General features: G+C 33.4%; 2 protein-coding genes across 2 annotated transcripts; both read right to left on the bottom strand.

The window, feature by feature from the left end:
• Nucleotides 1–298: 298 nt before the first annotated feature.
• Nucleotides 299–15,012, bottom strand: LOC146164168 (gem-associated protein 2-like). The gene is made up of 8 exons (XM_083381222.1): nucleotides 14,260–15,012; nucleotides 12,441–12,516; nucleotides 10,462–10,635; nucleotides 9,198–9,267; nucleotides 3,088–3,221; nucleotides 2,119–2,237; nucleotides 962–1,067; nucleotides 299–844 (listed from the first exon to the last, which is right to left on the bottom strand). Exons 1-8 carry the CDS (start codon nucleotides 14,445–14,447, stop codon nucleotides 746–748), a joined length of 966 nt encoding a protein of 321 aa, XP_083237348.1. The 5' UTR covers nucleotides 14,448–15,012; the 3' UTR covers nucleotides 299–745.
• Nucleotides 6,831–8,081, bottom strand: LOC146164169 (uncharacterized). Its single transcript, XM_083382650.1, has 6 exons — nucleotides 7,915–8,081; nucleotides 7,701–7,854; nucleotides 7,399–7,558; nucleotides 7,256–7,327; nucleotides 7,152–7,190; nucleotides 6,831–6,988 (listed from the first exon to the last, which is right to left on the bottom strand). The coding sequence occupies exons 1-6, from the start codon at nucleotides 8,079–8,081 to the stop codon at nucleotides 6,831–6,833; spliced, it is 750 nt and encodes a 249-aa protein (XP_083238776.1).
• Nucleotides 15,013–15,392: the final 380 nt, after the last annotated feature.

Genomic DNA, 15,392 nt, shown 5'->3' with positions numbered 1-15,392 from the left:
CAATTTCAAACCACTGATATAAAAACAAAATGATAAACTATTAAACTGTATTTTTTTTAGAGAAATATTGGAATCTTCTTTTATTTACCTCATGTGTCACGTATTATTCACATTAAAGTTTTTCCAAATTTAACAACAAATAAATGCATGATTTTTAGCGCTAATGCGTCTAGAACAGATTTCAGCTGCATATTTGAAAAACGTGTGTTTTTAAAAATTATTGTTTTATGATTTTTTATTAATAAATGTACCGACGTTTATACCCTAAACGGGAAATCATCATCGGGTAAATCAACTTGCAACTAGGCGAAAAATATATATGAAGCGTAGGCTGCGTCGGATAGTGTATTAATAAAACATTTGCCAGAAGAACATTTTTATAATTGTTAAATGACGTAACTTTGTGACGTCATTATAAAATGTTTGATGCAATAAAATGGTAAATTCCGTTTTGTTGCAGACCGCACAACTAAGTTTGCGACGTGCTTTATTCGAAAAGATTCAATAATGGTGTCATTAGCATAATTTTGGTAAATTTAAGTTTCGCTGCTGCGTTTGGTGCAAATAGGTTACTTTAACCGGACAGAAGCGTATTAATTGTACCAAATCGACCTTTAGAAATGTCAAGTCGTTTGGTCTGCTTTTGCAAAACGTATTGACCTCAAATGCAAATATATTCACCTTACTAACGATAAAGAAATTTATTAAAATAGATAAGACACAGTACAAACAGCACGTCGACAAACTATTGCATATTATCAAGCAGATCAGATTGTTCAAAGTATTTCCCGACTATGCAAATTATCAAGTTTAGCCCATTTAAGTGGTCAGTATCTTCTGACTTCTGCAAAATAAACATTTAAATTTAAAAAAATTTAAACAAAAGTTAATACAGTATGTTCACTATGCGATTTTTGGTGCCTTCAGCTGGCACTATAAAACAGTTTGATTTATATCTTACCAAGCAAGATCGCAAACGTGCACACTCCCTTGAAAGATCCCGTAAAGAGGAAATAACGGTGGGAAACAGGGGCTTCTCCAGGCAAACCAACAGGGCAAAAATCCACCTGCAATTAAACATGGCTAAAAAATGAAAGATGCACACACGAACATGTGTACAACTGTAGTTTAGCCCTTCTGAAGTCATTTTTCATCAACGATAATGACCTACAAATCATAGTACACAGTGTTGGGATTCAAATTGTTTGTCAGCCGGTTCTATTACAAAAGTCCTATTTTTTCATCAGTTCAATTAAAAAAATTCCTATTTTTTGGCAAATCAATCAATAGGGCAGAACTACGTTTTACGAAGATAAATAGAAGGCAGTGCAATAGCAAGATAAACAGTTACAGTGAGAAACGAACAAAGCAAGTTTAAAATTTGTCAAGGAATATGATGGCAGACGCGCTGGTGGCTGAAAAAATTGTACTTATGACGCAGCAATTCATGTTTTCAGACAAACAATTACAAAAGGAAAATTACTACAATTAGCTAAATTAACACTGTACTTATTACGTGCGATCTTGACCATTGCACATTTTGAAAAAAAAACACGTGAGCTACTTGGAGCTCACAAACCGGTGTATCAGAAAAGATGCAAAAATTCATTGACAGTTGCCGGTAGTGAGTAGTGCTAACCGGTTCGATGAACTCCTAAAATTTCGTGAGACGGTTCTATAGAACCGGTGCGAACCGGCTGAATCTCAATTATTTTTCTAGCCACCTTGCTGGTCACTTGATCGAGTGATTCGGTTCATCTGTCGTAGGCCTTTAGTGTTGATTAAAACTAATTTTTTTTTATCCTGTACATTGTATGACTTGACGAAATTAGACTTGCTATTAATAGACCAAAAGTTTCAAAATTATTGTTTTTTAGTCTGATGATAAGTTAATATTAATAACGGAGGACAAAATTACGATATTTCTCAAGCAAAATATCAACGTTTGCCTTTTAGTTAATGTTAACTCTTGGATCCTTATGTCGTTTTATATTCAAATAGCGCCAAAATATTCTCTCACAATAACACCAAATGCTGCTTTACGATATTATGCTTGGTGCAGCTTTAAGGTAACCACATATAGGTTTCCGGACATTGATTTATGTCAGTCATTTGCACCTTCCTTGCTGATGGGAGAATCCGTATGATCGTAGCCATAACACGTGGAAGTCAAGGTTAGCTTCAATATGCTTAGGCTCCATTCGAAGTACAATTCTGAGCATAGGAGGAAATCCGTTCTGTTATTAAAAAAATACATCACACACAAATATCCACACTACAATATCGTCAATATTTATATTTACAGTCGGTGCACGACTGCACGTGATTTGTAAAAAAAAACAATTAAACATTTCACGTTTTAAGGTAAGTTCTAGTAATACCAAATTAGGAATAATGCCAGTTTGTAGTATTGGTGTTAGCTCAATATAGAGGGAATATCAATGCGACAGAAGGTGAGCATCACAAGTTTCTGTAAGGGTTTTAAATGGCATAATTCGACTTTTCAAAGTGTCTATTAACTTATTTAACCAAAAAATTATAGTAGAATTTTTTGCACAACCAACTATTATTATTTTCCCCATCTTTGATGTGCAATGTATCCATAATTAACATGGTTTATTGAATTAATTTATTAGTGATAACTGATCTAGATTTTGAAAATCTAATAAAAAATGTTTTATTTTTAGGGAGCATAAATACTAAAATACTACTGTAAACAATTCTGTTAACACTTATCTTAAAAGCGATTTATTCTAGTGGTAGTAAAAGTATGCAGTTTAGTGGCTACCGGTAACTGAGTTTAAAGCATTAGACTTGTGAGAGACTCATCCTGTTGAATCGGTTTAAAAAACAGGATGGGTAAAAGTTTACATTTAAATGACACACAACAATTTAAAAACTTTCTACAGCTAATAACAACTAGAAGTCCACCACACATTTTTTTATTCAAATAAGATTTTAGCATGCTATGTTTAAATGTATTCTATTAAATTAATCTTTAAAATGATACATTTTTTGATACTATATTTCAGGGGTTCCCTAATGTTGTAAGTGGGTTAACTTCTATTCTGTTATTTCAAACCTAACCTTTAGCAGTGACAAATTAATAACAGAATCTTCTTGGGAAGGATCCTTAGCATTTTGCTCTTCACAAACTGGAGTGGTTAAATGATGTTCATTTGAAACGTTGACTTCATCCATGTGTACATATCCCTCCTTAACTGTGCACAAAGATTCTTATCAAAATGTTGTTTTTATTTTTGTTTGATTTACAGAGTAAGAAGGGTTTATGTTATAGATATTGTTTTGGTAAAATGACAATTACATAATAATAAAGTTCAAATATATATATTTTTTGTTGTAAGATTAGTTTCACACAAAAAGAAAAACTTGTTGTTGGTTCCACACATATTCAATCTAAAAAAATTTCTAAGCACGAATAGAAAGGAACGCTCCGCACTACAGTTGGCGGGAATTTATTTTGTTGTGCCATTTTAAAAAAATAACTGAAAGCAACTTTGGTTGGAATAATGACAGTACTGCTTTACATATAGATTGTTTAGCCAAAAGGAAGTATGTAGCTCAAAATTTCATCGCATAATATCACCGAAAGTAAACAAGTTGTCAATCAGAAATTTTTACACATTACTCAAAGCAACCTAACTTAGCCAGCAAACAGACTTTACGTCATATTTGGCCTTGAAATGAAAATGTGCCCAAGTGACTTACATAGGGGCGATAGCTTAGACTCTACTCTGAAAAATGAGATATGACTCAACGGCCAATTATTCAGGGATAAGTTATTAATATTCGTTCAAAATTCATAAACGTCGAAAATTCAAATTTGGCTAAAAAGCAAGGTCCCATACCTCAAGAAATAACCAAAATTTTCAGTAAAAATTTTTACACATCACTCAAAGCAGCCTAACTTAGCCAGCAATTAGACTTTTTTTAAAATATATTTTTTATTTCACTCAATTTCCATCATAAAATTGTTGTGTGTTTGCAGTTTTACTTTGATTGACAGCACTTTAGTACTTGTACATTGACTTAACAAAGCAATCACGATAGTTGTTATTGCAGTTAAATAGAAATGCATCACATTCTCATGGCCGGATCTATTTGATATCAGGTCATGCTTCTCCACTTAAATAAACTATATTTATTGTCTGTTTAATTACAGAAAAGCAAAAAATTTAACCGCTTCGCACAAACTTTACTTTTGCTAATGTTCCTGTATCCTGTTAGGCAAATCTAATCTGCACAAAATCGCGAAGCATACTATGGCATGTTACGCTGTGTGACTCAGAGCCTTGGCAAACATTTCCATTAAATTGGGCTAAAAATTCAGTTATTTCGAGCAATATGCGAATCTATTATATGTGCCCAAAGCATCACTTAAAAATTTCTCCTAATTTTACCAAATATGTGCTTTTTTGTGCTTCATGCACTTAAACTGACTTTGAGCTACATGTTTGCACACAAGACTGCTTAAAAACCTTATCTGTGAAACAGTCTTTGAAAAAGGATAGGGGACAGGTGTACCCACGTATTGTAGTTTTACATCCCCCTTTAATATTGCGAAAACTCTTCTATCTCTATTTTCCTTGTTTGTCTCTTAAACATACATGGTTTATACACTTGTTAGGTGAACACAGCATTCAACTTAAAGATGACAGACAAAAAAGAAGAATTTGGGCCCAAATGCATGGTCGTAAAAAGGCTGGCAAGATTTTGCAAGCCTGTTTACACAGGATATTAGTTAACTATTAGCCTTTCCACATGGCCAACTTGAAAGGTGGCTTTTTCAAAGGTGGCCGGCTAAAAAAGGTGGCCTTTTTAGCCACTTTTAGCGGTCAATTTGCATGGCCGTTTAGAGAGAGAAGACGCTGTTTCGATCGCGCAAGAGTTTTTGTCATTCGTGCTGTGGTCTTATGAGCATAAAAGCGATGAGAGACAAAAAAAGAATATATATTGCCAAGATGGTGTATTTTAGAAATATACTGAGAATAGTAGCCCAAAGAGACAAGTTTATTTGGAAACTTAAAGTAAGAAAGAGACGGCGGTTGCTATCTACAATTTGTTGCATCCTATCAAAAATACAGCAAAGTAATGTTCGTAGATTCTGGATGTTGAACAGGTAAACAAAATACCTTTAAAGTTTTATAAACAACATAGCAAACTGAATTATTTTTAGATCAAACGAGTGGTGGAGTAACGCTCAACAAAATTATACAGACGAATTATGGTTAAAACATTTCAGGATGACTAAATCAACTTTTAAAAAAATTCTAAACAATGTAAAAGAGGATCTAATGCCAGGTAAATAAATGGTAAACCACTATGATTAAGTTTTTTTGCATTAACAATTTTACATTTTAGATGAAAAGGCGGTAAGAACACCAATTCCTTTTGAAAAGCGAGTTGCAATTGCAATATTTCAGCTTGCTTCTTCAGCTGAATTTCGGACAACTGGAATTGTGTTTGGAGTGTCAGAATCTTCAGTTCACAAATACTTTCATATGTATGAAAAGCACAATCATTAATTAATGTATCCTGTTATTAGCCTGTAGCTGACTTTTTTTATTGCACAGATTTTGTAAGGCAATGTTAAAAAATATCAAAAAGTACATTAAAATACCCCAAAATGAGGAGGCACTGGATTTGGCTTATCAAAATCAGCATTGCAACAAATTTCCACAACTGTGGGGGGCAATAGATGGTTGTCATATACATGTGTCACCACCCCTAGAAGGGTCTTCAGATTACATTAATCGAAAAATGTTTCCTTCACTTGTACTACAAGCAGTGGTTGACAAATGGTACCGGTAAGTGTTTTGTATCTTGTATCAGAGCTTTGTATATAGGTTTGTGGCAAAATGTTTTTTTTGTAGATTTCGTGACATCAGTGTAAAAATGCCTGGATCAAGCCATGATGCTGCTGTTTTAAAAAACTCAAACTTATACCAAATGGCTGATCAAATATTGCCAAAGGTTTGGCAACTTTTTTAAGGCTTAATTTTATATTAGATGTAGTATTAAAATATACATGTTGTTTAGGGTGACATAACAATTAATGGTGTCGAAATTCCATTGATGATAGCTGGAGATGCTGCTTACCCATTAATGCCCTGGTTAATTAAACCTTATGTTGGGTCAAATCTAACTGTGGCACAGATATCCTTTAACTGTTATCACAGCAGTTCAAGAATTGTTGTGGAAAATGCTTTTGGTCGCTTAAAAGCAAGATGGAGGATTTTGCAAAAGCGGATTGCTGTCAAAGTTTCAGACGCACCAAGGATTGTTGCAACTTGTTGTATTTTGCACAATATTTGTGAAAATGAACAAACCCCAGACCCTCCAGATTTTACAGAGATATATCCAAGCATACCTGATATGCCTCAAAGTTCAGGCTTAACAGAAAATAGTTTGGTAAGGGACACCATCTGTCAATATCTTTCTGACAATTATGCAATAAGAACAAGTAATCGGTTTTGATATTTGGACATGTTTATTCAAAATAAAAAAGTGCATAGAAAATGTGAAAACAAATAACAGTGCATTTGAAAGTACAACGACAAAAACGAGTTTATTCAAAATAAAAAAAGTGCATAGAAAATGTGAAAACAATAACAGTGCATTTGATAGTACAACGACAAAAACGAGTTTATTCAAAATAAAAAAGTGCATAGAAAATGTGAAAACAATAACAGTGCATTTGATAGTACAACGACAAAAACGAATAGGAAAAAAATTGTTTTTTAATATGTTAACATACAGTGGTTTTCAGAAAATAGTAAAAATTAAAGTATAAACAAATTATGGCAAAGTTATTTAGTTTGAAAAAGGGCCTCAATAAATTTTTTGTTTTCTTCCGAAATTGCCTTTATCATCTTTTCATTTTCTTGGGAGATCTTTTCCCTGTCCTTTTCACCTTCGTCAGCAATTAATTTAATCATTTTGTTTAAAGAGTTTTCCGATTCATTTTCTATACAACATAAAAACAATGATTTAACGTTTAATAGTAATTAAATTTGTCTTTTTTAACAAAATAAAAATCCTCAATATACACACAATCCACACATTTGTATTATTCAAATAAGGGTATTTTAAAAGATTTATAAAATAAAGAATAGGCTAAACTATGGTACCTTTCCGTTTGTGCCTCCGCTTTGTACGTTGTGATTGTCCTGAAAATAAAAATAATCAATGTTTAAGCAAACTACTTCCATATCTGACTCCACTAAAATTTTACCTGTTAGCCCAACTGACTCAGTGACCTCTGGTGATAATTCTGCATTCACCTGCTGAATGTCTTCCTGTTCATCTGCATTAAAAAATACAATATAAAAATGAATGTCCATAGTGAACCTAATTTTTTGTTTGTTTATAATTTACCAATTGGTTCAAGAACATAATATTCAGACTCTTCCTGGGTAAAATTTGATGGACTTTGCTGTGAAGTGCTGGCTTCATCAGTCAATACTTCAACAGTTTGAGGTGACAATTGGTCCTCTTGAGGAATGGGTATTGATTCGACACCCGCACTGGTGGATGCCTAAAAAACAGCAGCACACTGCTAAACTTTTCACCCTATTGAACATCAATTATATAAACAACCAAAAGGGTAATAATATACAGTGGGGTGAAAATAATATAGAGAAATATTACCCGAAAATTAATGTTGCTATAAAACGTACCACACTTCTTGGGCGGGATGCTAATATCCGGTTCATAAGTTGAAAATATGGCCATGACATAGCTTTAGTTGATGATGCACCAGATTTGTTTAAACCCCCACAAAGGTCATTGTAGGTTTCTTTAATTTTTTTCCACTTGTTCTTTAGTTGCAACCTGTTTGATGAACTGTCATTAGAAATAAGCAAACAATTAAAAAAATGTGCATGTACTTACTTTGAGAAGGAATATCGTTTGTCATTCATTTCTTTTAAAATTTTGTCGAACAAAACAGTTTTGCGGACATTTTTTAAATCCATTTTTTCAAACAATTTGGTTTGTTCAATACAAATGATAAGATCACGGGTTGCTATTTCTGACCATTTTGCCCTAGAATCTTCCATGGTGTAAGCTAATAAAGAGAATTAAGGTTAAGAAATAAAATAAAAAAATTGTTTTGTAACAAGATAATTCAATAAAGAGAGCATTTACTAAAACTTGTTTTGTAGTTTGTTAACAAAATGTAATATTACACACTTACCAGATTACCAGAGTGATTTAGAAAATATACAGCATCCACAACAACCAGATAAATGTACTGCAATGTAACTATAAAACGACTGCAGGTTCTTTGGCAAAAACCTTTTTTCCCATAGCAACGCGTCTGCTGCTGACCTCTCCAAACACGTGCCGTGCCGCAGCTGCAAAATTGCTGACCTTTCCAAACACGCCGTGGCAGCTGCAATTTGCGCTGTCGCGCAAAAAATGCTGATCTTTCAAACCACAGCAACGAGTGTTGCTTAGTACAAAATCAAAAATAAGGTGAAACTAGCGCACAGTATAGTAAAACTGTAAATTATACAATCAATTGTAATAACAATACACCTTTTGACACTAAAATGTACTTTGCCTTTGCTATAGAACATATAACGGTGTAAAAATCGTTACTTAACAGCACATAAACCGAAATAGGTAGAAGGTGAAGTGGGCAAGCGGAAAACCTCACAACACTCGCACCAAAAAGCCACCTTTTGCAAAAGCCACAGTGGCCTGGCCCTACTCTAGAGTAGGGCCAGCGAAAAGCCACCTTTTTGACGGAAAGGTGGCTTTTTCGGAGGCAAAGGTGGCCAGGCCACCTTTAAAGCCACCTTTGAAGCGGCCATGTGGAAAGGCTATATGAAACCTTAACGGTTAACTATGAAACCTGAATGAATAAAGAAAGGTCTATGGATAAAAAATATCTCGTATCTGCATCAACCCAAGTGGAAACAAGAGACAAAAAGTAGCGCTTTGTGTTTGTTTTGGCTTCGCATGGCTAAAGGCAATTGATGCACTTAAATTTAAAAGCATTGCCATTTATTTTTCAATAAATGAGTTAAATCTTGACAAAAACAAACAAAATAGATACTATCCGGGTCCGTGTCAAAGTCAAAAGCCCGAATCCCACTTCCCTCGGATACACCACTGTACAGAGGTACTTATTAATAGGTTATACATGAAAGAGCTCATTTATTGGATACCTTTAGGGAAATGAGAAACAATGTTTCCAAGAGTGATATACCTCCAATTTTCCTCATCCTCTGATGATGGCTGAAATAATATAACAGTTTGAACAATCACAAACTCTAAGGGTAAAAAAACGGCACTATATGGTCCCAAGTCTTTCAAACCTTAACTTTTAGGGATATAACCACATGGGGCTACTTTCAAAAACGCATATTTGTATGACTTAAGTCCTAGTCAAGAAGTTGGCAAAGTATCTCAAGTCCAAGTCAAGTTAGTTTCAACACAACTCATAGTCAAAGACTTCAAGTTATTAGTTACTTCATTATGAAAATCACAACAAGTCATTGACATACCATGTCCAACACGATTCAAGTTAGTACCCCAATAAATAAATCAGGGTGGTCTAAACCTTGGCCACATGTGGCCCGCAACATTATTTTTGTTGGCCCGCGAGCACTGTTAAATTATTGCACTGCATAAAAAACATTCCACGCTTATAAAATGCTGTCTTCTAAATAAAAGTTTTGTCAAATACGAAATTTTTTCACCTTCCGCGCAATTTTGACGGTCTCATTATCACCTAATATTATTTGCACACAAGTTCGACGAGAGGAGCTAGTTTATGGAGGCTATATGTCTTTCAACGTTATTTTTTGACGACGCTTAGTGGCGTCATCTTTAAACATTTCATGCCCCGACCAAACGAAAATCATTGATCCGCCCCAGGCACGCATGTAGCACTTTATGTGGCCCGAAAGAATATACGAGAAAGATAATGGCCCGCGATGCTGTCAACCTTGGACAATCCTGGTCTAAATTAATAAAATTAATTGAATCACTCAGTTTTAACCATAGTCATTTGCTAAAATGACTTGAATCCAAGTCAGGTAATTTATTGAAAAGACTTAGTTCAAGTCAAGTCATTTGACCCAAAAAACATCAGTCAGTGATTGTGATAAAATGTTTACTGACACCACAAGTAATAGGCCATATATAAATAAGGCAAAAAATTTCCACGAATGCGATTAAATACTATGTTTTACTTTTGTTTTTGTTAAAAGTATTTTATGACCCAGGGATAAGTTTCCCCATGGCCATGTGCTGGAAGGCTAGGCCACAATAAAAACATAAAATAAAAATATTTAACTGTTAGTGGACCTCCCTGTTAAATATTTTACTAAATATTTCATTGGTTTTGTGTTAATTGCTATTGAACAAATCATTAGATTTAACTGGTTCAGGTGCAGTCCTATTTTTTACATCAATGTGTACACTTACAAGGGGATAAATAGGAAGTTTTGGCCTTTTTTTCGTTTGTCGTTTTGTTGATTTTAATTGGGCGACATGCCTGGAGTACTCAGCACGGGAAACGGAGAAGTTTGAAATTTGTATTTGGCACCATTCACGTGATGGTGCAAACTCACCTCCTGGGATTTTGATGTCTTGACTTGGCTACAAAATAGCAAAAATATTTTGTTAAAGTAAGAACATTTGGTTTCTTTTTTATGTAATACTGGTGATAATGCTACATTATGATTTAGACATACCATGAAGTTTTACTTTTTTACGGTTTTAAGAAGAACATCATGTGATAATTTAGTGAGGCAAGTAAACAGCAATAAAAAGATTAAAACATTTTCACTAGTTTTACTGGGTATTAATAATAATTACCCCAAAAGTGAAAAAAAAATTGACTAAAAAAATTAAAATTTGACAAATTTTAAACAAAAAATAATCCTTTTTCACCAAATTTTGTAGATTAGAAAAACATTGATTTAAAAAATGCATTGTTGTTTTGAAAAATGCATTGTTTTGAACTGTGTCTTGCCCTCGTTAGTCACTTGATTTTGATGTAAATGTTTTACTGACGACCGGTGGAACACAAAGCAGTTTATTTTTTTGGTTTATACAAAACTTTTGAAAATAGTTGATATTTTTGGCATATCAAAAAGACAATCACTTATAAAAATGTCAAAGAAAAACAAATGCTGCTATTTAAAACAATTGTTAAGGAAACTGTTTATTAAAATACAAGGTAAAATACCTAGCATATCAATGAAATATGTAATGGGATAATAGCCAATGAACACCAAAAAAGAAACACCAAATGCTATTGAATACATGCAAATCAGAGATATAATTTAAGTCCAAATCAGAGAATATAATAAGTCCAAATCAGAGATATAATTTAAAACAGAAATAAAACAATGTTTGGGTTGAACCTAAAGCGATAAACTAGGCCTGTGTGGTTAATTCTGCCAGCTCAAGTACACATTTAATGCTGTAATGAAGATATAATACAGTTAAAATATTGTTGGTTGAATGAAAAAACAAATTTTGATACAATAATAATTACCTTAACGACAATTTCAAAAAACTGTTTTTTTTTGTAAATGATTTTTGTAATCAATTTTGAAAAACTAACATATACATTATGACAAATTTTGACTTTTCTTGCCAAGTCAAAAGTTAACCGCCTAATCATGAATTCAATCAGAATTAAATTTTGAATTATTTTAGGGCATTTTTAACATTTCTGTGCTAACAGTTTCTGAACTTACTTTTACGCCCTTGCAAATTTACAGTTTTTGTATTACTATCTATTGATGTACATAGGAATCCTAAAGGGTATAGAAACATTTCGATCAAAAAGAATAATAAAAAGAAAAAAAAATAGAAAATAAATTAAACGACTTTATTTTTGAATACATCTATTGTATGACATTGGCACAATTAACATAACACAATAAACTAAAAAGTGTGACATTATGCCGAAAAAACTCTTCTCTCCTGCAGATAGTTTTTAGATAATTATTTTTTTTATTAAAAAAAATTTGAAGAGAAATCTGGTCTTATAGCTGCTTCAACATAAAATTTACCTGGGCAACACGAAGTAATGCACAATATAATATTTATAATTGTGTTATCCCACTTGAATCTAAATGGATCTGATTAGGTTGTTAGAAACAAGATTTTTGGTATGGAATATCATGGTCCAGGCTGTTTTGCTCTGGGCCGCCCTTCCCCGGAGAAAGTTTTTATTATGTCAACAGGTTGTTTACTCCAATGAAGAGAAAGAAAAAAACAGCACAGATACACATTTAAAAAATTATATGAGATGAGAATAATCAAGTGTATATTTTAGCTTTAAATCATTATGTTGAAATAAAGTGTTTACACAATGGTCAACTGATTTACCAAATAATTAGTTCCAGTACTCGGCTAAGGTAAAAATATAAAGAACATATTGTACATACCAAATTCAGATTGTTAGCTCTGGGTTTTGGTTTCTTTTTAGCAACAACTACATTTGGACAATTCTTTGCTTCAAGCCTTCAAATCAAGTAAAATAATTTTTTTTATGATTGTTGCACTTACTAAAACTATATCACTATTAAAGCATTTTACTGCTTTGCAGAAAATTATTATATTTACTGCTTTGAAGAAAATTATTATATTTACTGTGATATATAAACTTTATATTTTCGACTTTAGATGAATATACATTTTTTTAATAATAAAGACGTAACAGTTCTAGGGTAAAAATAATGTAGGCCTATTTTTCAACACTAAATTTTCTTTCCTGGCTCAAAGTTTGTTAAGCAATTAACAACACTTTTCCCTTACTTAGTGCAACAGTGTTTGGTTAGTTCATGCCATTACAAAAAAACCTTTACTTGGTTGACATAAGCCTATTTCTATGTTGTACAATGTAATGTAGATGTTTGAAAATGATCACAAGGAACATAAAATATAAGGTCTGATATAAAATGAAATACGTTCAAGTAATGGGTTACTTGCATTAGTTTTTATATACGTTTTGCGCTTGGGTTGATAAAAACAATGTCATGAAGACAAAAATTTGCATGGGGTAAGGTGATGTTACACAGTTATACATATTTCTTGAAAGTAAAGGCAGCTAACTAAAGCAAAAACGTGATTTGCGATTGCGATGTATCATTTGTAGCAATGTACAAAGTAAAACATTAGATTTTTTTTCTGCTGTATATTGCAGGTTAAAATGTATACTTTAATTTAATTTGTTTTAGTTGCAAAACACATTCCATTAAATATACTAGTAGTAGTATCCGGGCCATTCCGTGTCAATTCACACAGTCAAGAAATTCAACCTCTCCGATTTTCCTTAAATTTTACACACCTTTTCACTATCCTATATAATGAACACCTGCAAAAAATTTGAGCGTAATTTGTTGACAAACGCCAAAGTTATGAAGCTTTTAGTTTGGGGGGATCTGACGATGGGGCCAATTTTTCTATTTTCGACCATGTTTGACGTCCTAATACTGCTAAACTAAATAAGGTAACAACCCAATTTTTTTACAGGTGATGGTACTTCTACCAAATATTAAAAAAAAAACATAGTTTACATTGTCACTCTAAAACAGCGGTTCTTAACCGGGGGGGCGCGCCAAGCAATTCTAAGGGGGGCGCAAGCTCGACTTCAATATTTCAACTTTTTGCAGTGATTTTATTGGTTTCGATTGGGTTAGGCATAATTCCTACATATAAACTCTGCTTTTTGCCAACTTTAACATTAAAAGTGCAAAAAATTTTTCGCGCTAGGCGCCAATCTTCTAGTTTCTTTTTAGAACATCGACGGTATCAACTTTCTTTTTAGAACATCGACGGTATTGATAAAATCAATGTGTCGAGCATGCGCAATTTGTTGTGTGCCCAATGCGAAACGCCTCCCGAGTTGCAGTTTAGCCAATTCGACCAAATAAAACTCAAATTTTTTTTCGACCTTAAACACCCTTCACTATTTTCCTGTTTTCTCAGTGATATTTAATTGCAAAATGTCGAAATGGGGGGCGCAAGGCATGAGAAAATTACCAAAGGGGGCGCTGTAGAAAAACACGCTACAGGCGCGGCTGAAAAAAGGTTAAGAACCACTGCTCTAAAAGGTCATATACACCCAAAGTTGGCCTTTCTGAGCACTCGGCTACTAACCGAACTAAAATAAATGCCAATGAAAAAAAGTAACTGTTATTACACCATCAAACAAGATTATGTATACCCATAAAGAAATATTTTGTATTCTTCACACAGACGTACATTACATTTCTTAAATAATCTTGTGGGTTGCTTGGTAATCCATTTGAAGGAGTGTAGTTTTCCAAGTTGTAATCTTGAGCATCAAGTTTAAAAAATAAAGAAGCGCCAGGAATGCTGTCATAGTCATCTGGTTCTGACGCCAAGTTTTCACCAGTTGGGTGATTTGTAGCAACATTTGTTTGTTCCATATTGATACAAAAGAACTATATAAGAATAATTTTTTTTATTAACACCACAATGACATAATTAGACACAAAAAGTCAAATAATTTTGTGGTTATAATATAACTTTTACACGCTTTACATCAACATCAAGTGTGAGCAAGAAGAACTTCTGGCAAACAGCTATTTTTTCATTGAACTATGGATTTTGGAGATGAAACTTTCTTGTAAAATCCCTGGTTCTCCTTGTTCCAGATTTGGTTTGATTACGTATTCTGGTTCTGGCCTTTTTAACAGATGACACATGCTGGACAATAAACAAACGCTGCAAATTAATATCGCCAAGTTTCCAAAAATTTTTATGAATGAGATTTTTGTCATCGTCGGAAAACTTTAGGGGACATTTCATTCGACAGTCACAATGTCCTTTTAGTTTACGTTCATCCCTCACTACAGTTTCACCATTTTTACTCTCCCTTTGATATGTTTCACCACTGTTGTGAAGCTTTTTGTTCTTATTTTTCATCCAATTTGATGTATTACATTTTCTCTTCCTTACCATCAACGCTGTTGGCTTTCTGGCCTCTGTCCCCATCACTGCAAGCTTGGAGCTTTTGTTTATTTTCTTGGATAATTCAAGACTCCAACCAATAGAAGCCCCCACACAGTGCATGTCCTGATCAAACTCTGTCCATTTTAAACAATAAGATAGCACCTTTGTGATAAAAAATTTCCCCTCTTTGTCTGATATTTTTTCCCATGAACCACTGAATCGGCAGCACATTCAAAGTACGTAGCTTTGAATATGTTATTATTGTTCTGGCAGAGATAAACTTCCTCATTGTGGTGATACTGACCCTCATCTCCACTGGTTGCAATTGCACTCTGTGACGATTCATCAGGTTCAATATCAGCAGAACTTATTTCTTTTGCAGATGATAAAAAATACTCCTTGTCATCATCTGAACTATC

Source organism: Ascidiella aspersa, chromosome 2 (assembly GCF_963924565.1).
Source record: "Ascidiella aspersa chromosome 2, kaAscAspe10.2, whole genome shotgun sequence".
NCBI classification, from domain to species: domain Eukaryota; kingdom Metazoa; phylum Chordata; class Ascidiacea; order Phlebobranchia; family Ascidiidae; genus Ascidiella; species Ascidiella aspersa.
Note: the sequence above shows the minus strand (reverse complement) of the source record. Positions and strands in the feature narration are given on the sequence as shown.

Bases quoted from the DNA above. Each gene is read 5' to 3' on its own strand.
- LOC146164168 (XM_083381222.1), bottom strand. From the start codon at position 14,447: ATGGAACAAACAAATGTTGCTACAAATCACCCAACTGGTGAAAACTTG. The intron at 9,268-10,461 runs GTAAGTGTACAC...ATATTATTTCAG, and splicing joins AACTTCCTATTTATCCCCTT to CCATCATCAGAGGATGAGGA. The intron at 845-961 runs GTAAGATATAAA...TTTATTTTGCAG, and splicing joins CACGTTTGCGATCTTGCTTG to AAGTCAGAAGATACTGACCA.
- LOC146164169 (XM_083382650.1), bottom strand. From the start codon at position 8,081: ATGGAAGATTCTAGGGCAAAATGGTCAGAAATAGCAACCCGTGATCTT. The intron at 7,559-7,700 runs GTACGTTTTATA...GCTGTTTTTTAG, and splicing joins CATCCCGCCCAAGAAGTGTG to GCATCCACCAGTGCGGGTGT. The intron at 7,191-7,255 runs GTAAAATTTTAG...TTTTATTTTCAG, and splicing joins TGAGTCAGTTGGGCTAACAG to GACAATCACAACGTACAAAG.